At 45.5% G+C, this 24,115-nt stretch overlaps 1 protein-coding gene across 4 annotated transcripts in view; it reads right to left on the bottom strand.

The window, feature by feature from the left end:
- Positions 1 to 245: 245 nt before the first annotated feature.
- LOC121543508 (phosphatase and actin regulator 4B-like) overlaps positions 246 to 24,115 on the bottom strand; it is a 60,748-nt gene continuing 36,878 nt past the window's right edge. The window contains exons 1-14 of one of the 4 annotated variants that reach the window (XM_045208830.1): positions 16,355 to 16,874; positions 15,019 to 15,180; positions 14,590 to 14,670; positions 13,182 to 13,724; positions 10,512 to 10,913; positions 8,625 to 8,768; positions 6,972 to 7,491; positions 6,440 to 6,705; positions 2,722 to 2,935; positions 2,498 to 2,553; positions 1,964 to 2,025; positions 1,463 to 1,600; positions 1,213 to 1,289; positions 246 to 1,027 (exon numbers count right to left, since the gene is read on the bottom strand). In XM_045208830.1, the coding sequence (XP_045064765.1) occupies positions 1,012 to 1,027; positions 1,213 to 1,289; positions 1,463 to 1,600; positions 1,964 to 2,025; positions 2,498 to 2,553; positions 2,722 to 2,935; positions 6,440 to 6,705; positions 6,972 to 7,491; positions 8,625 to 8,768; positions 10,512 to 10,913; positions 13,182 to 13,724; positions 14,590 to 14,670; positions 15,019 to 15,180; positions 16,355 to 16,412 (2,739 nt within the window). In that variant the 5' untranslated portion in view covers positions 16,413 to 16,874 and the 3' untranslated portion in view covers positions 246 to 1,011. Of the gene's footprint in view, positions 1,028 to 1,212; positions 1,290 to 1,462; positions 1,601 to 1,963; positions 2,026 to 2,497; positions 2,554 to 2,721; positions 2,936 to 6,439; positions 6,706 to 6,971; positions 7,492 to 8,624; positions 8,769 to 10,511; positions 10,914 to 13,181; positions 13,725 to 14,589; positions 14,671 to 15,018; positions 15,181 to 16,354; positions 16,875 to 24,115 lie in introns of those variants that run through there. The other 3 variants (XM_045208831.1, XM_045208832.1, XM_041853416.2) reach the window with 3 other exon arrangements.

Consider the following 24,115-nt stretch of genomic DNA (forward strand, 5'->3'; position numbering starts at 1 on the left):
ACTGTCACAGCATGGAGATCAGTGTCTGGCCCAAAAAATAAAATTTAAGAATAGCACACCAACTACCTCCTCATTGTTTTCTTTCCTATGACTAGTTAAAGCTCAAATGCTCACCCCACATCACAACCAAATACAAATACAGGCAAGGCAGGCTAGCGGTTAAGAACGTTGGGCCAGTAACCGAAAGGTCGCTGGTTTGAATCCCCTAGCCGACTAGGTGAAAAATCTGTTGAAGTGCCCTTGAGCAAGGCACTTAACCCTAACTGCTCCTGTAAGTTGCTCTGGATAAGAGCGTCTGCTAAATGACTAAAATGTACAAATGCACACTATAAAACAGGTTCAAATAAAAGCGGTAATTTCTGATGTGATCAAAATATTATGCATTACAGTTGTCATTATTAGAACTCTCCAAAGTTTCAGTCTAAGAAATCACAGCAAGTACACAATTATCCCAGAGCTTTTCCAGTCTTGGGAATGGCAAATCCCACAGTTGTCTTCCTCCTCGTCCTCTTTCTGCAGCTTCAAGTCTCTAACATTTATTATTACTGTGTTTATTATTGTAGCCGTCATTATTATGACTATTATTACTGTAATGTTATTGCATTTACATCTCTGCAACATGGGTTAACTGTGCCATACAGAGTAAAAGCAGAAAAAAAAGGCAACATCGAAAGAGGCGGCAAAAGGTCGTTGTCAGTGGAACCAAGTCCCTGAGGGATAACACACATTGGCAGAGTGTCTCCCAGTCAGCCCGATCGGTCAAGCCCCTCTGCCACCTCTCCACTTTGTTGGCACTTGGCTCCCCCTACTGTCCGGGAGAAATACTGCATCTGGTCCTCAGTCCCCCTGTTTTCAGTTCAGTCAATTCCCGGGCCTTCCTTGATGATCTGTACAGTACATTCAGCAACATAAAAAGGCAGTCTGTTTAGGGAGCACCAAGACCCCGCAACTCCTCTCCAGAGACTCTGCCGGCCGCTGGTTAAGTACGTGCTTTCCAGTATGGGGTGGATGCTAAGGCCGGTGGAACCTAAAGAAAGGGACATCAAATATAATTTGATCAATCACAACAACTCAACATCTGAAAAAGGTATTTTCCGGCTGTAAGAGCCGCCAATTAAAGGGACCGAAACAAATGTATTGGTATGTTAATTCAAGATCTATATTATGTAATGGTGTATATAACTTCATGTTGTCCATAGGCTGAGGAAGTACCTTGTATAGATCCTACTGTCTTCATGAACCTCCATTTCAGAGCTCTTAAAGTCATTGAGCTCCTTCCGAATGGCAGCCTGGACGAAGGAGGGAAAGTTAACTGTATCAAGTCGCATAAGACAGCATCTAAATGCTAAAGTAAACACAGAAATATATACTTCCTTTACTGGTCAATAAGATATACTGGTGTCAATAAATAAGTGCATTACAAGCCGTGATTTAGGGAGCTATGAGTGACAGCTGATTGTACCTTGTCGGCGGGTGTTAGCTTGGTCCAGGGCTTGTCCGCGCGCCGATCGTAGTCATTGGCTGTGGTGACCTCCACATACTCGTGGAAGCGCAGGATCTTTCTGGCCTGTAGCTCAGCAACCGTGGGCCTCTGACTCAGCTAGAGGAGGAGTTAAATACAGAGTTTAAAGGGATACTTTGAGATTTTGGCAATGAGGCCCTTTATCTACTTCCCCAGAGTCAGATCAATGTGAATACCATTTGTATGTCTCTGTGTTCAGTATGAAGGAAGTTAGAGGTAGTTTTGCGAGCCAAATTGGTATTCACAAGTTCATCTGAATCTGGGGAAGTAGATAAAGGGCCTCATTGCCAGTATCCCTTGAAGAGGACTACCTTCTATCTTCTCTCAGCTCGTCTTATAACAATTCACTCTAGTTAATCCTCTGTATGTAAATGTTCTGTTAAATGAGAGAACTAGCTTATAACAGTTAACAGTAGTGAGTGTGTGTGTCACTGGTCTTACCTTCCTGGTGAGCCTACGTTTGATCTCTCGGACCTCCGCCTGCCTGTCTACCTGGTTCTTGGCTGGAAAGGAGAGAGAGAGTCAAACCAACATTTAGAACCCTGTGCAGACATTCACCAAATTGTGCAATTGTTGTCCATTTCACAAAAATTTGATTTTCCAATGGGATTTAATAAAGGTACTAGGTACAAATACAAAAGTACACCGATTGAGAAATGTGTTTTCCTAATCCACATTGATAAGAAGTGGCATCATGCTCTTGGAATATGGCCTCATTTATATAAATAACAAGAATCATTACTGAGAGAGAAATACCAGTGGGGATTGAGCAGTGATTAGGTGAAAACCTAGGTCCCATTCCAATTCCATAAAAGTGCATTATTCCTTCCTCCCTTCCTTGAAGTTATCCCTGATCAGACGTGATCGGACAGGTGAAGGCAAGGGCTCCACGCCTCCACCACAAAGCTTTCACCTGTCGCTTCATTCCCATACTCAGGGAAGGAAAAATTGTGATGGAGAGTTGGAAAGACTTACGTTGAAGGATGTTTCTCTGCTCCAGCTCCTCTGCACTGGGTCTCTGGCTGAGACGCCTAGAGGATAGAAGTTAGAACATCAGCATCACATCAACCTTGTGTTAGATTTGGTGTGTATATGTGGAGAGAGAGAAGAGAGGGAGAAGAGAGAGAAGAGAGGGAGAAAAGAGGAAAGAGCGAAAGAAAATGATAGTGAGACTGTGTGTATGTGGCTTTATCTATTACCTTGTGAGTGCAGAGCCTATTTGTGTGCGTATGGCCTCCCATTGCTCCCTGCTCTGCCACGTCAGCCCTGTTGACCCTTGGTGTGTGTGTCCCGGAGTGCGTCCTCCCGTGTGACCGCTGGACTTGTCCTCCCGAGCATCTTTCTCTGGGGCATTTCGGTTACTCAGTTTCAAAGCTAACGTGTCTTTCCTTCTGACCCTGCTGGCCAAAGCACCTGAACAAGAACCACAGAGAGATGTAGTCAGGTATACAAAGATACATACAGTGAGGGAAAAAAGTATTTGATCCCCTGCTGATTTTGTACGTTTGCCCACTGACAAAGACATGATCAGTCTATAATTTTAATGGTAGGTTTATTTGAACAGTGAGAGACAGAATAACAACAAAAAAATCGACAAAAACGCATGTCAAAAATGTTATAAATTGATTTGCATTTTAATGAGGGAAATAAGTATTTGACCCCTCTGCAAAACATGACTTAGTACTTGGTGGCAAAACCCTTGTTGGCAATCACAGAGGTCAGACGTTTCTTGTAGTTGGCCACCAGGTTTGCACACATCTCAGGAGGCATTTTGTTCCACTCTTCTTTGCAGATCTTCTCCAAGTCATTAAGGTTTCGAGGCTGACGTTTGGCAACTCGAACCTTCAGCTCCCTCCACAGATTTTCTATGGGATTAAGGTCTGGAGACTGGCTAGGCCACTCCAGAACCTTAATGTGCTTCTTCTTCAGCCACTCCTTTGTTGCCTTGGCCGTGTGTTTTGGGTCATTGTCATGCTGGAATACCCATCCATGACCCATTTTCAATGCCCTGCCTGAGGGAAAGAGGTTCTCACCCAAGATTTGATGGTACATGGCCCCGTCCATCGTCCCTTTGATGCGGTGAAGTTGTCCTGTCCCCTTAGCAGAAAAACACCCCCAAAGCATAATGTTTCCACCTCCATGTTTGACGGTGGGGATGGTGTTCTTGGGGTCATAGGCAGCATTCCTCCTCCTCCAAACACGGCGAGTTGAGTTGATGCCAAAGAGCTCGATTTTGGTCTCATCTGACCACAACACTTTCACCCAGTTCTCCTCTGAATCATTCAGATGTTCATTGGCAAACTTCAGACGGCCCTGTATATGTGCTTTCTTGAGCAGGGGGACCTTGCGGGTGCTGCAGGATTTCAGTCCTTCACGGCGTAGTGTGTTACCAATTGTTTTCTTGGTGACTATGGTCCCAGCTGCCTTGAGATCATTGACAAGATCCTCCCGTGTAGTTCTGGGCTGATTCCTCACCGTTCTCATGATCATTGCAACTCCACGAGGTGAGATCTTGCATGGAGCCCCAGGCCGAGGGAGATTGACAGTTCTTTTGTGTTTCTTCCATTTGCGAATAATCGCACCAACTGTTGTCACCTTCTCACCAAGCTGCGATGGTCTTTTAGCCCATTCCAGCCTTGTGTAAGTCTACAATATTGTCCCTGACATCCTTGGAGAGCACTTTGGACTTGGCCATGGTGGAGAGTTTGGAATCTGATTGATTGATTGCTTCTGTGTACAGGTGTCTTTTATACAGGTAATAAGCTGAGATTAGGAGCACTCCATTTAAGAGTGTGCTCCTAATCTCAGCTCGTTACCTGTATAAAAGACACCTGGGAGCCAGAAATCTTTCTGATTGAGAGGGGGTCAAATACTTATTTCTCTCATTAAAATGGAAAACATTTTGTGTTTTTCTAGATTTTTTTGTTGTTATTCTGTCTCTCACTGTTCAAATAAACCTACCATTAAAATTATAGACTGATCATATCTTTGTCAGTGGGCAAACGTACAAAATCAGCAGGGGATCAAATACTTTTTTCCCTCACTGTAGGTATCCTGTGTGGCTCAATTGGTAAGAGTGCAGCTCTAGCAACGGCAAATCGGGGGTAAATTCCCGCAGGGATAATAATCACATACAAAGGTTGTATGCATTCTACTGTAAGTCACGTCTGCTAGGTGGCATATTTACTTTTACAGTATTTTTAAGAAGCTGCCACTGTATCATATGTATATACTGTATTCTATACTATTCTACTGTATCTTAGTCTATGCCGCTCTGACATTGCTGGTCCATATAAACTCAGCAAAAAAAGAAACGTCCTCTCACTGTCAACTGCGTTTACTTTCAGCAAACTTAACATGTGTAAATATTTGTATGAACATAACAAGATTCAACAACTGAGACATAAACTGAACAAGTTCCACAGACACGTGACTAACAGAAATTGAATAATGTGTCCCTGAACAAAGGGGGGTCAAAATCAAAAGTAACTGTCAGTATCTGTTGTGGCCACCAGCTGCATTAAGTACTGCAGTGTATCTCCTGCTCATGGACTGCACCAGACTTGCCAGTTATTGCTGTGAGATGTTACCCCACTGTTCCATCAAGGCACCTTCAAGTTCCTGGACATTTCTGGGGGGAATGGCCCTAGCCCTCACCCTCCGATCCAACAGGTCCAAGACGTGCTCAATGGGATTGAGATCCGGGCTCTTCGCTGGCCATGACAGAACACTGACATTCCTGTCTTGCAGGAAATCACGCACAGAACGAGCAGTATGGCTGGTGGCATTGTCATGCTGGAGGGTCATGTCAGGATGAGCCTGCAGGAAGGGTACCAAGAGGGAGGAGAATGTGTTCCCTGTAACGCACAGCGTTGAGATTGCCTACAATGACAACAAGCTCAGTCTGATGATGCTGTGACACACCGCCCCAGACCATGACGGACCCTCCACCTCCCAATCGATCCCGCTCCAGAGTACAGGCCTCGGCTTAACGCTCATTCCTTCGACGATAAACGCAAATCCGACCATCACCCCTGGTGAGACAAAACCAGTGATGTCTGGTGAGGACCTGCCTTACAACAGGCCTACAAGCCCTCAGTCCAGCCTCTCTCAGCCGATTGCGGACAGTCTGAGCACTGATGGAGGGATTGTGCGTTCCTGGTGTAACTCGGGCAGTTGTTGCCATCCTGTACCTGTCCCGCAGGTGTGATGTTCGGATGTACCGATGGTGTTGTTACACGTGGTCTGCCACTGCGAGGACCATCAGCTGTCTCCCTGTAGCGCTGTCTTAGGCGTCTCATAGTATGGACATTGCAATTTATTTCCCTGGCCACATCTGCAGTCCTCATGCCTCCTTGCAGCATGCCTAAGGCACGTTCACACAGATGAGCAGGGACCCTGGGGCATCTTTCTTTTGGTGTTTTTCAGAGTCAGTAGAAAGGCCTCTTTAGTGTCCTAAGTTTTCATAACTGTGACCTTAATTGCCTACCGTCTGTAAACTGTTAGTGTCTTAACGACAGTTCCACAGGTGCATGTTCTTTAATTGTTTATGGTTCATTGAACAAGCATGGAAACAGTGTTTAAACCCTTTACAATGAAGATCTGTGAAGTTATTTGGATTTTTACGAATTATCTTTGAAAGACAGGGTCCTGAAAAAGGGACATTTCTTTTTTTGCTGAGTTTATTTATTTATATATTCTTAATTCCATTGCTTTACTTAGATTTGTGTGTATTGGGTATATGTTGTGAAATTGTTAGATATTACTTGTTAGATATTACTGCACTGTCGGAGCTATAAACACAAGCATTTCGCTACACCTGCTAAATACGTGTATGTGACCAATACATTTGATTTGATTTTGAATCTAAGTATAAATGTTTATCCATAAACCAATTCAAGTGAGACAGATACATACTGGGTGGAGGCTCATCCTCCTCATCCTCGTCTGAATCTTCATCCTTATAAAGCACTGGCCCGTCCGAGTCGCTGTCGTCCCTTTGCAGGTCCTGCTCTTCTTCCTCCTCCTCACTGCTGTTGGGTCCCTCGGGGATGACGCTGATGCTGGGCCCTCCCACCATGCACCTTCTGCTCCGTGGCTCCAGCTCTGGCTGGGGGAGCTCCCCATCGTACTCCTCCTCCTCTTCTTCTTCATCATCCTCCTCAGAGTAGTCATCCTCAGCCCTGATGGAGAGAGAGGAGGGAGAGAGAGAGAGAAATGGAGCGATGGAGATCAGATGATTTCAACAGAAATAGGAAAAGCCGCCAGTCACATATAATTATTGATGGAGCTGATAATAAATCATTGGCATCACAGAAAGATTGTGTGGCTAGATCCTTTCATAAGTCCTAGACAAGGTCTTGCCAACTTTACACCTAATTTTTCAGGTGTGTGTTTTACTCAAGTCTAGAACATTGATTAAATATCCACAGTAACATATAGGACTCACAGTTTCAGAGGCTGGATGCTGACGGCTAGGGGCCGGCCACGGTCCCCCTGGTACTCGGGCGGTGTCTCGAAGAGCAGGGAGTGGGCTGAGCGCTGGGAGCCATCGGGGTGTGGCTGGGCTGGGCCGGGGCTGGACAGGGCCCTCTGGATCATGATGTGCAGGGGGACGGGGGCCGGACGCTGGGGGGGCTCACTGGTGGGGCTGGGAGGGTCAAAGAGCAAGGGCTGGGGGATGGGATGTTGGTAGGAATGCTGGTGGTGGAGGTAGTGCGCGTGCAGATGCTGGCGGGGGGGAGAAGGGGGGATGTGTGTGGGTAAGGGCGGGGACGGGGGAGGCATCTGGAAGCCCACTGAGTGGTTATGATGGTCCTCAGGAGAAAGCAGGGAGGGGGAGGAGACAGACTGAGTGGACACAGAGGGGTCCTCCTGGTTGCGCTTTGTGACAGGGGTGGTCCTCTTGGGGGGCATCGGTGGGGAGGGCTTAGTTGACACAAGGCTGGTACCGGCCTGGGTGAGGTCGCCTGTGGGATGGAGAAACACAGTTTATTGAATGTGTCACACACACTGATAAACACACATGTTCACTTACTTTATTAACCTAAATCTGGGCTTTCAACCGTGGATCAAGTGATTGCACATGCTTGTTTATGTCTCCATTTACATGTAAGAGGAGCCCAAGTAACATGGGTGAGTGCACATGAACGGATATACACACACCCAGATCACATGACTGAGTCCACATTAATGCATAGATCCACAAACCCAGGTCACATGACTGGGTCCACATGAGTGCATCCGACAGGGTCTTACACTACAAACGGGTGCATGTGGCAATCAAGGTTACAGTGAGGGTTTGAATATGTACACCTGCTCTAGAATACACACAGACCATATACAAATCAAATTGGCCAGTATGCATCCATCGCTTCTTAGCATCTCTGAACTGAGAATTATGAAAAAACCCTGTTCAACCAAGCTGGAATATACATTTCGCGATTGCATGCAAACCTTTAAATCCGTAAGCTCGATGCAGTTGCTGATGAATGTGTCACCACGAAATAGCATTAAAATACAAAGCCATGAACACACACCGCATTGGAGTACAATAGATAACAGCAGCTGACCGATTGAGTGCCAGACATGAACCATGCAATAAACTGGACTGGATTATAACATCAAGCCCTTTATCTGCCCTTCTCTCGCTCCAGAGCAGATGTGTGGATTAGCCTTTATGGGGCAGCCCGGTCTGTGCTGCGCTGCCACAGCTAGCCATCACTGGAGACTCTGTTACTCCCCCATTCACATGCCAGAGGTGGTAGTACACATATGGTGCTCAGACACCCACGTACACCCACTTACATGCACACGCACACCTCACTCTCATTCAACCTTCTTACGCGCATGCAGCCTAACGTGGCATGAGCAGAAGAGAGCTCTCAATCCAGGCCGTTATAGGTTAGTCCAGCCAGGTAGCGTTTGGCATGAGGCATTTCAAGTCAGGATGATGCAATATGATGACGCAGGTGACCAGAAGGTTGACGATAACAGCCACACACACAATGCAGGCTCGGGAAGACGTTAGAAAGACAGGGTGGGCACCGTTGCTGCGGCGATGCCAGTGAAGAGGGGCATTGGTGGGCATCCTTTGTTTTACCTGACCGCAGGCCTCTGCCATCCCGCCGGCACAGGTAGACAGGGAGGGACAGGTAGACGTCATAGTCTCCCTCGCGTTTCCAGCAGGACCAGTAGAGGGGCAGCTGGGAGTCATTCTGGTTCTCACCCCCATGTAGAGTGGAGGCTGGCGGGGGACGAGAGTCACGACACGCAGGCCTTCAGCTCTCATATAGGCTGGCTGAATGTATACACTGTGTATAGGGTAACCAGATGTCCCTGATTTCCAGGGACAGTCCTCAATTTTTGTGGCCTGCCCCCGGCTAGAGCTGTCCCCAAAAATGTCCTTGATTATCCCATAGAAAGAAAGACGCAACTGTGAAGTTAAATTGAGGTTGATATTTCAATAATCAAAACGCTGTATCCAGTCAGATTTGCATGTAAAAATGGTCTATCCCTGTACCAAACTTGTTTGACCATTTATGAGAACATTTGATCATTGATACAAACATGTAACCACCGCATGAACAACCATGCCGACCAGGCTACTAAACAGGTGATTCTAAAATTACTAGCCTAAGAAAACTGTTATAATTAATACAAGTATTTGAAAGGAATATAGCGAAAATTGATAGTTAACTATAGTTCCATACCATTGTTTTTTAAATATTTTCGCACAACTAGCCCCATTTCCAATATCTGGTCACCTTAACTACACTTACACCAGGGTGGTGTTCATTAGGGCACACCGTAGCACAACATTTTAAAAACAGTCCATGTAGTCCTTCCTGGTTTCAGTCAGTTTTTTGACGTGTGGCGTCTAATGAACACGACCAAGGTCGATATGCCTACACTGAATCCACTACCAGCACCCAGAACAAGAGGGTGTGTGTAATTAGAGTACTGCGCTAAGTGTCTAAGGGGCTTGCCTGGGCTGTGAGAGGGGCACCAAGTGGGGAAAGTGAAGAGAGGTAATCAAAACTCCTACAGTTTAAGACAATAACGGAACGTATTGTAATTGTACCAAATTAAGAATGCAGAATGTTTATCAGCAAAGCAATTTCCTAATGCCGTTTCTCCTTCCTGCTACATGACTACATCATGAAAAGCCCCCATTGTTCAGAGTATTCTATGCCCCATTTTTTGATCATATCCGACATGGTTTAATACATCGGAATTGTTTACAATATATAACAGCTGAAATGTCTACACACATTCTAGAACGTGCATATGAAATAGCTTGACAGACTATAGATTGCGAAAAGGTGACACCAGCGCACAGCAAATGACTTCCAAGCCTACTAGCTCCAGGCTAAATTAGAGTCTGAATAAAGTCAGGCTCCCCTGAGGAGAAATGCCCCTGGTAAAAACAACAACAACAACGACAACATTGTCTTCGCATGGAGCTGAGCAGCAGCAGGCTCAGAGCAACCAGAGTCAGTGGTGTCCTGGGAGAGTACAATGACAGGGAAAATCTGCTCTGCTGCTGCTGTCTAAAATAGATCAGTCTTATTAAGTCATCGGCTGGGGAACAGCCGCTGGAGCCGCAGGGATAACATCATTATTATGATGAGAGTGGAAAAGTGTATGTGTGTGTGTTTCAGTGTGTGTGTGTGTGTGTGTGTGTGTGTGTGTGTGTGTGTGTGTGTGTGAATGCGCGCGACGTGCACGTGTCCCTTGTAGTAATGACTATGCATGTAACGTGAGTCTTCTGCAGGCATGTATGCATATGACAAATGACTACATGTTACGTGAGGAAGCTCCACTGATTTTGCATGTGTGCATGTGCACGAGTGAATATGTGTGTGTATCGATGCAAGCTGCACCTGGTCTCCTCTGGCATCTCATTGGCTAATTCTGCCATCCCGTGATTAAATGGGCAGCTGCGGTCCCTACTACTACAACCACCACAACTAGAACTACTACTCACCCAACATGGCCGCGTTGCCGCCCCTGTTGACAGGCTTGGGCGGGGGGAGGGGAGGCTGCTTGGTCGCCTGGGGGGTGGAGGATGGCACAAGGGACACTATTGCTGAAGATTGGGGGTTGGCGCCTGCAGAGGAGACATTTCGGGCAGGCTTTGCAACTGCAGAGGAAGAAGAGGAGGAGGAAGAGTACGTGGTTGCAGGGTGGTTGGATGGGGTGCGGGGTGAAGAGTACGTGGTTGCAGGGTGGTTGGATGGGGTGCGGGGTGAGGGTGACCCTTCATTGCCGGGCTCGGGGGTGGAGCTCATCAGCCACTTGGGGGGCATAACAGACTGTTTGGGCGGCAGCGGCTCTCGGAGAGTGTCCCGCAGCGAATCTGGGTCAGGAACAAAATGGCTATCCGTTTCTGCAAAACACACAGCACACAAAGCACGTTACATAACATACATGTGTTAAAGAAAGAACACTTAATAACTAATCATCATCATGAGAGACACAGGGGCGCATTCGTGTCAAAGACCGTACACACAGCAACTCACTACACACTGCTAGCCTTTTTGGAGCGTGTTAGTATCTTTTCCATTATTGAAAGAGCCAATCTCATCACATTATGCATCTCCCTAAAAAACATAAATGTTTCAGTCTTGGGTTGGAGCACTGAGCCGATTTGTGCCATTCACTCAGCCACTCTAGTGTGTGTGTGTGTGTGTGTGTGTGTGTGTGTGTGTGTGTGTGTGTGTGTGTGTGTGTGTGTATCAAAAAACTTGTATGAGATTGTCATTATCAGGGGATCAGTTGTGAAGAGAAACAGTGCTGTAATTACCAACCTCCCTCCCCCATTCCCCTAGCCCCCCACCATGCTTTTTATCCCACGCCATTCCTCAAAGCTGAAGTTTGAAGTTTATTTTATCTTTATCACACGCTGATGTCACAGAGAAGAGAGGAAATACAGTGCCTTCAGAAAGTATTCACAGTCCTTGACTTTTTTCACATTTTGTTGTGTTACAAAGTGGGATACATTTTTTTTTTATGGTCAATGATCTACACAAAATGCTCTAATGTCAAAGTGTAAGATTTTTTGTTTTTACATGGAAAATAAAACTCATATCTTGATTAGATAAGTATTCAACCCCTTGAGTCAATACATGTTAGAATCACCTTTGGCAGCAATTACAGCTCTGAGTCTTTCTGGGTAAGTCTCTTAAGAGCTTTGCACACCTGGATGGTACAATATTTGCCCATTATTCTTTAAAACAATTATTCAAGCTCTGTCAAGTTGATCATTGCTAGTCAGCCATTTTCAAGTCTTGCCATAGAGCCAATTTAAGTCAAAACTGTAACTAGGCCACTCGGGTACATTCAATGTTGTCTTGGTAAGCAACTGCAGTGTATATTTTGGCCTTCTATTTTAGGTAATTGTCCTGTTGAAAGGAGAATTTGTCTCCCAGTTGCTGTTTGAAAGCAGACTGAACCAAGTTTCCCTCTAGGATTTTACCTGTGCTTAGCTCTATTCTACTTATTTTCATCCTAAAAAAAACTAGTCTTTACCGATGACAAGCATACCTATAACATGATGCAGCCACCATGCTTGAAAATATGAAGAGTGGTACTCCGTGATGTGTTGTGTTAGATTACAGGCTTCCTGTACAAGCTTCCTTCTTTGCATTCTGTCACTTATGTTAGTATTGTGGAGTAACTACAATGTTGTTGAGCCATCCTGAGTTATCTCCTATCACAGCCATTAAACTCTAATATGCTGAAATCCCTGAGCAGTTTCCTTCCTCTCTGGCAACTGAGTTAGGAAGGGTGCGTGTATCATTGTAGTGACTTATTTAGGCTAGCCATTACAAAAGGGTTGAAACTGTATTGGAAAAAGTCAAGGGTTGTGAATACTTTCTGAAGGCACTGTAGGTCAAAGAAAACTGAGGGAGAGAGAAAAGGGGAAAAAAGGAGAGGGGGAGGGATGAAATGGAAGTTTCAGAAGTGAGAGAGAAGAGACAGAATAGAGGGCGAGAGAGAGAAAGCGAGAAGATTAAGATATAAATCAGGGAGAGCGTAAGATCTAAAAGAAACAGCGGACACTAAATGCCATTTAGCTAAGTGTGTAATAACTGGAATGGTATCAACTAGCTTTAGCTCGTCAGCAGGGTTACGGTTGAGCTGACAGGCATTAGCTTTTAAGGGCAGGAATGGTTAAAACGATAGTGCCGCATTAATTCCGAAAGGAAGAGAGGATGAGCTATTCCCTTTATTCCCTTCTGTTCCTGAATAAGACGCATAGCTGGAGCAGGACTCAGGGGAGCAAAGAGGCTCAGAGACTCCTGTCTATATCTGGGCCCAAACCAGAGTACTGAAGAGGAGGAAGACGGAGGGGGGGCAGAAGTTTCCCTTATGCACAGATCTAGGATCAGCTGATCCTTTTCAAATCTTAAATTAGGGGTAAAAAGACAAACCTTAGATCAGTGTCTAGAGACAGCGTCATCCTACTCCACAGAATAAGGGTGTGTGTGTCAAATCAAAATTTGATTGGTCACATACACATATTTAGCAGATGTTATTCCGTGTGTAGCGAAATGCTTGTGTTCCTAGCGCCTAGCTTGTGTTCCTAGCTCTAACAATTCACAACAATACACACAAATCTAAAAGTAAAAGAATGTGTGTGTTAATAGCTCACCTCTACGGGCCCTTCCCTCCTCTGCGGATGCGTGCCGGGGGAGGGTGGGCTTCCATGCTGTCTCAGCGGGGCGACTCTTCCTACCATCCTCTGATGGTGCCTTCTGCAGGCCCGGCCGCTTGTCTCCGTCAGAAGAGTGGAGTCTGCCCCCGCGTCTCCCCTCCTCCCCCTGCTCCTGTCCCATCCCCTGCGCCTGGCCCATCCCCTGGCCCTGCCAGGCCATGTTAGACTTCCACTCCCCCTCCCCCTCCCCCTGGGATCGTCCTCCTCCCCCTCCTCGCCGGCCATCCTCCTGCTGTCCAGAGCCTCTGGGGCCACCCTGGTCCCCATGGCGGTCTCCTTCCGAGGGGAAGCGGACCCGGCGGTCCTCTGGCTGTGGCAGCCAGGCTGGGTTAATCTTCAAGTCTGATGGGTTCATCCCAGAGTCTGAGGTGGGTCTTGTCTGGTTCTCCTGCACTCTGCCCCCTCCACCACCTCCACCCATGGGCAGGGTGTGGCCATTCTTCACGTAGGGCTGTTTGGGGCTGTGAGGATCGTCCCCTTCTGTCACAAAAATGGATACAAGCAGTGAGACTTTCCATACAGAGACAACCGTCACTCACACATGAGAAGATCTATAAACTAACACTACTTTGAGTCACCAACCAAGTGTGAGGGAGTGGTTAGTCAGAAATCTAACAAAGCCATTATCTCTACTCAAAATGTTGTGCATATTTGAGTAGAAATTGTCAAATTTATTTGGCTTGTTGAAATAAGGCACAAGATGGACTTTTGGATTGGTTCCCTCAGTGGATCTGGACATGATTTCACAGCCCCCTTCAGAATGTGAGGTTTGAGAAAGGTGTCCTAACTGCCAACCCCTTTGGATCAGAGCTCTGCCCCTGGAGTGAAATATGTTTAATAAATGGACCTCTGCAACACTGACGCCGGCAGAGTGAGTAAGAGCACAGAACACACTGACTTTAAAAGCTATTTCCCCAGCTCAAGAAAAACACCATGTCATTTTCTTCCCAAAATATATAGTTCTACTGTTGAAAAGGGAGCCTGAGAGTTGCCTTTCTTCAACTGCCATTGAGTGTTCTGAATATGAAGCTGTTACGGTCATCGACTATGCTGTCTGTGTAGGTGTGATAGCCCTGGACTTTTGTCTGATACAGATAAAGCCATTTCCAATTTGCTCCCTCCCCCTTGGCTGCCCTAACCCTTAAATGTTTGCAGATCTGAAGGGTCTGGATAGGTATATGCAGGGTAGTGGTGGAGCGTCCACCATGTTGCTTACAACTTACAGATATAGAAACATTGAAAGGTTAGGGGCAAGAGGAAGGAGTAGGGAGCCAACTGGAACTGGCTGATTGAGTCATGTGGGGATCAGGTGAGTGAATGACATCACCAGAGGCAGCACTCTTACCATTCTCCGGGAGCTCCTTCAGCACTCCCTGTTCTATAAGCTCCTGCCTCGGTCGCCTCATCGACATCTTTCTCTCCAGAACTGCCGTCAACACACAGAATTTAAGCTTGTGCGTTAACGCACAGAGTTTTTTTTCAGATTTATTCCAGATAGCATATAAAACCGAAGATAATACTTCAAATTTTAGTGTGTCATATCACGTTCCAGAAGTCAAAGATGTAAGTTTACAGATCTTCAAATAAAAAGGATATTATTCTAACCACTATAACAATTGTCTTTTTTAAGCAGACTGAACTGGACACACTGGAAAAAGCCATGGCATGTACATAACATCACCAAGAGACAGGAAAAAGCACACTGAAAGGCGTATGATAAAGATTGAATGCAACACATAAAAACAAACAACCACAATGAAGCCGGAACACAAACCTTCTGAAGTTTCCGTAAACTTCTCGCTGCTTTTCTTTTTCCTCCACTTCCATGGTTTGAAGATCTTGCCAAGGGTAGAGAACTTGCCCTTGCCCTTGCATGGGATAGGGGTGCCGTCCCCATCTCCCCCCGTCGTGTTGTGCAGGTGGTCAACGTCATCATCTGGAGGAATGGAGTCAGTGAGAGAAGAATGGAGAGTCAAGAAACACTGTTGAAATATGACAACCACAACTGGGCATCTACAACATAACAGCACAGAGAGCAGAGCTAACCAGAGCCCAGACATTTTCACAGTAGAGCATTAGCCTAGCTGAGCTAGCCTGACACCCATATGCACACGGAGTAAAAGTGCAGAAGAACATTAGCTTAGCTAGGCTAGCCTGACACCCATATGAACCATGAGTAAAGACATGGGAGGGCCAGACTCATTAGGAAGGTTATTATCTTTAGCTCAGAGCTCTGGGACTGTGTGTGCTTTGGCAGGGTGATGGTGAAAGCTCATGTACTCCTCCACACATTCACAACCAAGTAACCAACAGTTATGTGATGGGAGAGTCCCTCTTGCACTGGCCTCCATCCATAGCTTCCCACAGTCAAGAGTCTCACATTCCTCCCTACTGGGAAAATATTGTTATCAGCCTTTCAATACCAACAGGCTATGTAGAAGCACACAGACACACATTGCACTCTATATGCTTTTTCACTAACAATGTGGAGTCATACACCTTTAAAAATAATTTGGAGGTAGGACTCTCTCTTTGGCCTGAGTGCGTCTCTCTCCGAGACACGCATAGACATCCAGCTGCCATGGTAACAGCTCAGGTGATTGACAGGCTGACTGACAAGGTGCTGAGCTACACAAGGCCTGTCACAGAACAACTCTGTGAGCCAGGTTCCTCTAAGGTTGAGGTTTTTATTCAGCAGACATAATATTTTCCGTGTAGAGAGAGGCTGGGGCAAAACAACCAACAAGTCCCACAAACACAGGATGTCCTGGCAACAACGTTGCCCCAGCAATTCGGTTCCCACAACAATGCATGCTTACATTTTACATTTTAGTCATTTAGCAGACGCTCTTATCCAGAGCGACTTACAGTTAGTGAGTGCATATTTTTTTCATACTGACCCCCCGTGGGAATCAAACCCACAACCCTGGCGTTGCAAGCGCCATGCTCTACCAACTGAGCTACAGGAGGGTTTATGGGCAGATGTAATAATACTATACAATACCTTCCTTCGAAAGGCCAGAAGTGGAGGTAGAGGAAACATGCATGCCAAAAGGTGGAAATGGGCTCCAAAGCAGGGTCATGGAGGTTATATTACAGAGCTAGTCTACCTGGGTGAGAGCTCAGGGTCAAGCTTCCATGGTGGTGGGACTTCAGGCAGCATGCCATGAGGAAGCAAAAGGTTGTGTTCAAAAACTCAAACTCTCTTGTCCCTAGTCGATCCTAACACCCTAGGTAGGGCTGGGGGCGGCTGTGACAGCGCAGAGACCCACAGGCTGCTAAGCCACATGCGGACAAAACAAGTTCAGAGGCCAGGTCCAAATCATGTACATCCAGCTCCTCTGGAAGTTACAGAAAGCAGTGGATTCAGTTCATGATGTCCAAAGAACGAGTTGCTAAATGCAGTGGTCTGTAACACATACACTCCCCTGGTTCTCCTACACACAGGCACAGCAGGCTCTGGCAGAGCGGTCTGCCTTTGACAAGGAGAGTGCGGCAGGCAGGCAGGTCAGCTAAATCCACTCAAGCAGGATAAGTGCTGGCTGTGCTGGGCCGACACACTCCAGATCCAGTGGGTTGACTGACTGATACTACCAGAAACACACAGCAGCAGCACATTCACTCCATTCAGCTGGTAGCAAGAAATACAGTTTCTTATCCCGGAGATTGGAAAGGTGACCAAATGGATCCTTCCTATACCCATTTTTTTGTCAAAAGGGTGCCTGAAGAGTGAGTGGAGGTCTGGTGTGTGTGTAGGCTGTCTGCAGCTGTGTGACTCGGACAGAGGAAAGGGGGGGGAAAGGTCTGGGAAACACAGGGAGGAAACGGCACTCCACCCTGTTCCTAACTGTGACAGAGAACAAAGACAACCTCCACCCCTCACACATCTTACTGTACTGGACATGGAAACAGAGAGCCTGTTTCAACTGAGAGCCTGTACTGTAGGCTATAAAGCACACAGGACAGAATATTAAGTGATAATGCCAGAGAAGCCGGTGTTTGGAAGATATATCGGCAAGGGTGTTGTTAGCAAACCGTGCCAATATATCCTTCAAACACCGGCTTTGAGGGCATTATCACTTTTATACAACGGGTTACCAACCTATTCAAATAATGAATGACACATTTTCATTAAAAACTTTATTTTGATGAATTTATTCATACTGGCAACGTTCTTATCCCTTGCTTGCTAGCTAGCCAACTATGGATAACTTACAGTCACGTCAAGTGCAGCCAGAAGAACAGCAAAGTAGCTTCATTTGCATTTGTTTAAGCTGTTTTCTAGTGACATTTATTTGTATGCATCCATAACTATGAGCTAATGAGGCGATTTCGCCTGGCATAGAAAATGTGCTCACTCGTCAGGACACTGTCGTTCAGAGGAGCTAGACAACAACACAGCTAACACAATCACTTCAAACTGAAGCTGGAAAGACTGCAAACTAGCTGCACTTCGTTTCGTTTGAGCTTTTTTCAATTCACATTTCTTTGTATATGTCCATAAAAATAATGCCAGCTGATTCATGATTTCGACTGGCTGAGAAACGGTGCCTGCCTGTCTGTCTCATCCCGACACGTTTATTACTATGTGACAACTGGGGATCGAATTTGAATATTGAAACAATGTTGCAAATGTCAGAGAGCCTGACAGCAAGGTTTATACAAATCTCCGCTGTTGAAAACTAAATGTTACTCTAAAATAAATATGAGATAATGTCTAGATGCTTTTTATAGTTGAGATCAAGTATATAAAGTGCCTGGCTGGGCTGATGTGACAGTGGATTGCGCAGTCAGATGGAACAGAGTAAATAGGCATTTTAACGTCATAGATTTAGCCAGTGGTAATTTGTGGAATAGACACCAGCTGAAATTTGGTTTTAACCAATCAGCATTCAGGATTAGACACACCCGTTGTATAACAATACCATAAACCCTGCATCATCATCACTCCCTTCTAAATCATCAATCACCAGACCTCTTGAAGAATCCTTAGATGTTGTGTACAATGCCTTTATGTAAAAACAAAGGACTCAGAGAGGTCTGGATGACAAGTTCAAAGTGAATGATGCAGTGACAGCCAGGATACCAGGCTAGACAGTGCTGTCCAAATCAGGAAGCCAGCCCATCTAGAGCTTACCAATAAGGAAACAGGGTCAGACTGGGTCGTCACTAGTTATGTTACATTCCCCAATAAGAAAAAAATAAGAAAATAGAAATAGGGAACTAACAAATGAGCCTCCTGTCTAGCCTGGTATCCTGGCTGTCACTGCATCATTCACTTTGAACTTGTCATCCAGACCTCTCTGAGTCAACAAACCTACCAGGTACAACCCTAAATCCGTAAACATGGGTACCTACCCTCATAGATATTCCCTGACTAACTTACCCTCTAAATACACCTCCGCTGTCTTCAACCAGGATCTCAGTGATCACTGCCTTATTGCCTGCGTCCGTAACGGGTCCGCGGTCAAACGACCACCCCTCATCACTGTCAAACGCTCCCTAAAACACTTTAGCGAGCAGGCCTTCCTAATTGACCTGGCCCAGGTATCCTGGATGGATATAGATCTCATTCCGTCAGTAGAGGATGCCTGGTTGTTCTTTAAAAGTGCTTTCCTCTCAATCTTAAATAAACATGCCCCATTCAAAAAATACAGAACTATGAACAGATATAGCCGCTGGTTCTCCTCAGACTTGACTGCCCTTGACCAGCACAAAAACATCCTGTGGCGTACTGCATTAGCATCAAATAGCCCCCGCGATATGCAACTTTTCAGGGAAGTTAGGAACCAATATACACAAGCAGTTAGGAAAGCAAAGGCTAACTTTTTCAAACAGAAATGTGCATCCTGTAGCACTAACTCCAAAAAGTTTTGGGACACTGTAAAGTCCATGGAGAATAAGAGCACTTCCTCCCAGCTGCCCACTGCACTGAGGCTAGGAAACACTATCACCACCGATAAATCTACAATAATCGAGAATTTCAACAAGCATTTTGCTACGGCTGGCCATGCTTTCCACCTGGCTACCACTACCCCGGCCACCAACTCTGCACCCTCCGCTGCAACTTGCCCATGCCCCCCCCCCGCTTCTCCTTCACACAAATTCAGACAGCTGATGTTCTGAAAGAGCTGAAAAATCTGGACCCCTACAAATCAGCTGGGCTAGACAATCTGGACCCTTTCTTTCTAAAACTAGCTGCCGAAATTGTCGCAACCCCTATTACTAGCCTGTTCAACCTCTCTTTCGTAACGTCTGAGATCCCCAGAGATTGGAAAGCTGCCGCGGTCATCCCCCTCTTCAAAGGGGGTGACAATCTAGATCCAAACTGTTACAGACCTGCCCTGCCTTTCGAAAGTATTTGAAAGCCAAGTTAACAAACAGATCACCAACCATTTCGAATCCCACCGTACCTTCTCCGCTATGCAATCCGGTTTCCGAGCTGGTCATGGGTGCACTTCAGCCACGCTCAAGGTCCTAAACGATATTATAACCGCGATCGATAATAGACAGTAGTGTGCAGCCGTCTTCATCGACCTGGCCAAGGCTTTCGACTCTGTCAACCACCGCATTCTTATTGGCAGACTAAATAGCCTTGGTTTCCCAAATGACTGCCTCGCCTGGTTCACCAACTACTTCTCAGATAGAGTTCAATGTGTCAAATCGGAGGGCCTGTTGTCTGGACCTATGGCAGTCTCTATGGGGGTGCCACAGGGTTCAATTCTTGGGCCGACTCTTTTCTCTGTGTATATCAATGATGTCGCTCTTGCTGCTGGTGACTCTCAGATCCACCTCTACGCAGACGACACCATTTTGTATACATCTGGCCCTTCATTGGACACTCTGTTAACAAACCTCCAAACAAGCTTCAATGCCATACAACACTCCTTCAGTAGCCTCCAACTGCTCTTAAACACTAGTAAAACGAAATGCATGCTCTTCAATCGAACGCTGCTGGCACCCGCCCACCCAACTAGAATTACTACTCTTGACGGGTCTGACCTAGAGTATGTGGACAACTACAAATACCTAGGTGTCTGGTTAGACTGTAAACTCTCCTTTCAGACTCACATTAAGCATCTCCAATCCAAAGTTAAATCTAGAATCAGCTTCCTATTTTGCAACAAAGCCTCCTTCACTCATGCTGCCTAACATGCCCTCGTAAAACTGACTATCCTACCAATCCTTGACTTCGGCGATGTCATTTACAAAATAGCCTCCAACCCTCTACTCAGCAAATTGGATGTAGTCTATCACAGTGCCATCCGTTTTGTCTCCCCATACACTACCCACCACTGTGACCTGTACGCTCTTGTTGGCTGGTCCTCACTACATGTTCGTCGTCAAACCCACTGGCTCCAGGCCATCTATAAATCACTGCTAGGCAAATCCCTGCCTTATCTTAGCTCATTGGTCACCATAGCAGCACCCACCCATAGTCTGCGCTCCAGCAGGTATATCTCACTGGTCATCCCCAAAGCCAACACCTCCTTTGGCCGCCATTCCTTCCAGTTCTCTGCTGCCAATGACTGGAACGAATTGCAAAAATCTCTGAAGCTGGAGACTTATCTCCCTCACTAACTTTAAGCATCAGTTGTCAGAGCACCTTACCGATCACTGCACCTGTACACAGCCCATCTGAAATTAGCCCACCCAACTACCTCATCCCTATATTGTTATTTATTTTGCTCTTTTGCACCCCAGTATCTCTATTTGCACATAATCTCTTGCACATCTAGCATTCCAGTGTTAATACTAATTGTAATTATTTTGCACTATAGCCTATTTATTGCCTTACCTCCATAATTTGCTTCATTTGCACACACTGTATATATATTTTCTGTGGTATTTTTGACTTTATGTTTTGTTTTACCCCATATGTAACTCTGTGTTGTTGTTTTTATCGCATTGCTTTGCTTTATCTTGGCCAGGTCGCAGTAGTAAATGTGAACTTGTTCTCAACTGGCTTACCTGGTTAAATAAAGGTGAAATAAAATAAATAAATAAAAACAACCAGAACAAAAACAGGTGGGGTTTTAAAATGGGTTCTGAAAAGGCATCCATGGGGGTGCCTACTGACTGGGTGCTGGCCAAACAAACTTGAGTAGGGTCTTAAAACACCCATCATGGACGCCTACTAGATTTGCCTGATAGCAGACAAACTAAAAGAAAAGAAAACCCACACCAACTTAGGTGCAAATAAACGTGGCACAAACCAAACAGGTGAGACAAGATAAAAAGAGATGCCCACTGAAGCGTTGGCTCTGTAGCTCTTAAATATCACCTGAAACTAACAACTGACTAATGAGGTGACAGGTGCAACACATCCTGACCAATGAGGATAATTCCAATCAGTGCGCGTCCACACCTAAATAGAACCAACCTCGAAAACGAAAATCAAAGCCTGTAACAGTTACCACAGCCACAATGTCATAAGTTCCACCTATTTCTAAAATTTTTCTTCTTAAAATGTGATTTTAAACCCAACCTTATGCCTAATCTTAAATTAAGATCATTTTTTTGTGAATTTTTACAATATAGCCAATTTTGACTTTGTGGTTTTACGATCTAGTGGAAACCGCCAGACTGGGATGACCTCAAAGCAATGCTAATAGCCACACCTGCTGTCAAACATCTTCCACACCTCAGACTAGTGATGGGAAGTTCAGCTATTTTTACTGACTATGATCTTTGACTCGTTTGGTCAAAATAATGAAATCGACTAATTTCGTTCATTTGAGTCAGTAATGCCCAGAGCACGTAGGACCCCCTACCGGCGAACGATGAACTGAAGACTTGAAAAAGTAATGATTCTACAAGCTTCTTGTTCACATGTCGTTCACCATAAGATGTTTGCTTATTGGAGCGGTCATTTGTGACTGAGACTTGTAAAAGTGTGCTTTAAACAATGTACATTTGTTGATTTCTAGGCATACAAACAATATTATTTATTGATACATTTGAAACGAGGTCTAGTTGTGGCCGCAACCGGACTATATTGTGAACGACTCTTGGCGGAATGCATTGCTTTACTGCCGTGAGGGTGATAAGCACAATATCGTTTGCTAACTGCAGCACCTCACACGATTTGTTCTCGAGTTCGAGTTTGTTGAGCAGAGGCTGTGTGTGTTTTGGTTCTACAAAGCAGTCCCCATCATAACATTCAATAATCAATTAATTGCACCATGCGATCAATTATCAGTTCTAAACATGTATTTTTCTTCTCTATGCTGCCTGTGCGCATACAGTGAGGGAAAAAAGTATTTGATCCCCTGCTGATTTTGTACGTTTACCCACTGACAAAGAAATGATCAGTCTATAATTTTAATGGTAGGTTTATTTGAACAGTGAGAGACAGAATAACAACAAAAAAATCCAGAAAAAACGCATGCAAAAATGTTATAAATTGATTTGCATTTTAATGAGGGAAATAAGTATTTGACCCCTCTGCAAAACATGACTTCGTACTTGGTGGCAAAACCCTTGTTGGCAATCACAGAGGTCAGACGTTTCTTGTAGTTGGCCACTACGTTTGCACACATCTCAGGAGGGATTTTGCCCCACTCCTCTTTGCATATCTTCTCCAAGTCATTAAGGTTTCGCGGCTGACGTTTGGCACCTCGAACCTTCAGCTCCCTCCACAGATTTTCTATGGGATTAAGGTCTGGAGACTGGCTAGGCCACTCCTGGACCTTAATGTTAATTAATTAATTAATTAATTAATTAATTAATTAATTAAAAGGGCTCCCGAGTGGCGCAGTGGTCTAAGGCACTGCATCTCAGTGCTTGAGGCGTCACTATAGACCCCCTGGTTCGATTCCAGGCTGTATCACAACCGGCCGTGATTGGGAGTCCCATAGGCCGGCGCACAATTGGCCCAGCGTCGTCCGGGTTTGGCCGGTGTAGGCCGTCATTGTAAATAAGAATTTGTTCTTAACTGACTTGCCTAGTTAAATAAAAGGTTAAAAAAAAAAATATATATATATATAAATAAATAAATAATGTGCTTCTTCTTGAGCCACTCCTTTGTTGCCTTGGCCGTTTGTTTTGGGTCATTGTCATGCTGGAATACCCATCCACGACCCATTTTCAATGCCCTAGCTGAGGGAAGGAGGTTCTCACCCAATGTTTGACGGTACATGGTCCTGTCCATCGTCCCTTTGATGCGGTGAAGTTGTCCTGTCCCCTTAGCAGAGAAACACCCCCAAAGCATAATGTTTCCACCTCCATGTTTGACGGTGGGGAGGGTGTTCTTGGGGTCATAGGCAGCATTCCTCCTCCAAACACGGCGAGTTGAGTTGATGCCAAAGAGCTCGATTTTGGTCTCATCTGACCACAACACTTTCACCCAGTTCTCCTCTGAATCATTCAGATGTTCATTGGCAAACTTCAGACGGCCCTGTATATGTGCTTTCTTGAGCAGGGGGACCTTGCGGGCGCTGCAGGATTTCAGTCCTTCACGGCGTAGTGTGTTACCAATTGTTTTCTTGGTGACTATGGTCCCAGCTGCCTTGAGATCATTGACAAGATCCTCCTGTGTAGTTTTGGGCTGATTCCTCACCGTTCTCATGATCATTGCAACTCCACGAGGTGAGATCTTGTAGGGAGATTGACAGTTATTTTTTGTTTCTTCCATTTGCGAACAATCGCACCAACTGTTGTCACCTTCTCACCAAGCTGTTTGGCGATGGTCTTGTAGCCCATTCCAGCCTTGTGTAGGTCTACAATCTTGTCCCTGACATCCTTGGAGAGCTCTTTGGTCTTGGCCATGGTGGAGAGTTTGGAATCTGATTGATTGATTGCTTCTGTGGACAGGTGTCTTTTATACAGGTAACAAACTGAGATTAGGAGCACTCCCTTTAAGAGTGTGC

This window comes from Coregonus clupeaformis, chromosome 28 (genome assembly GCF_020615455.1).
Source record: "Coregonus clupeaformis isolate EN_2021a chromosome 28, ASM2061545v1, whole genome shotgun sequence".
NCBI classification, from domain to species: domain Eukaryota; kingdom Metazoa; phylum Chordata; class Actinopteri; order Salmoniformes; family Salmonidae; genus Coregonus; species Coregonus clupeaformis.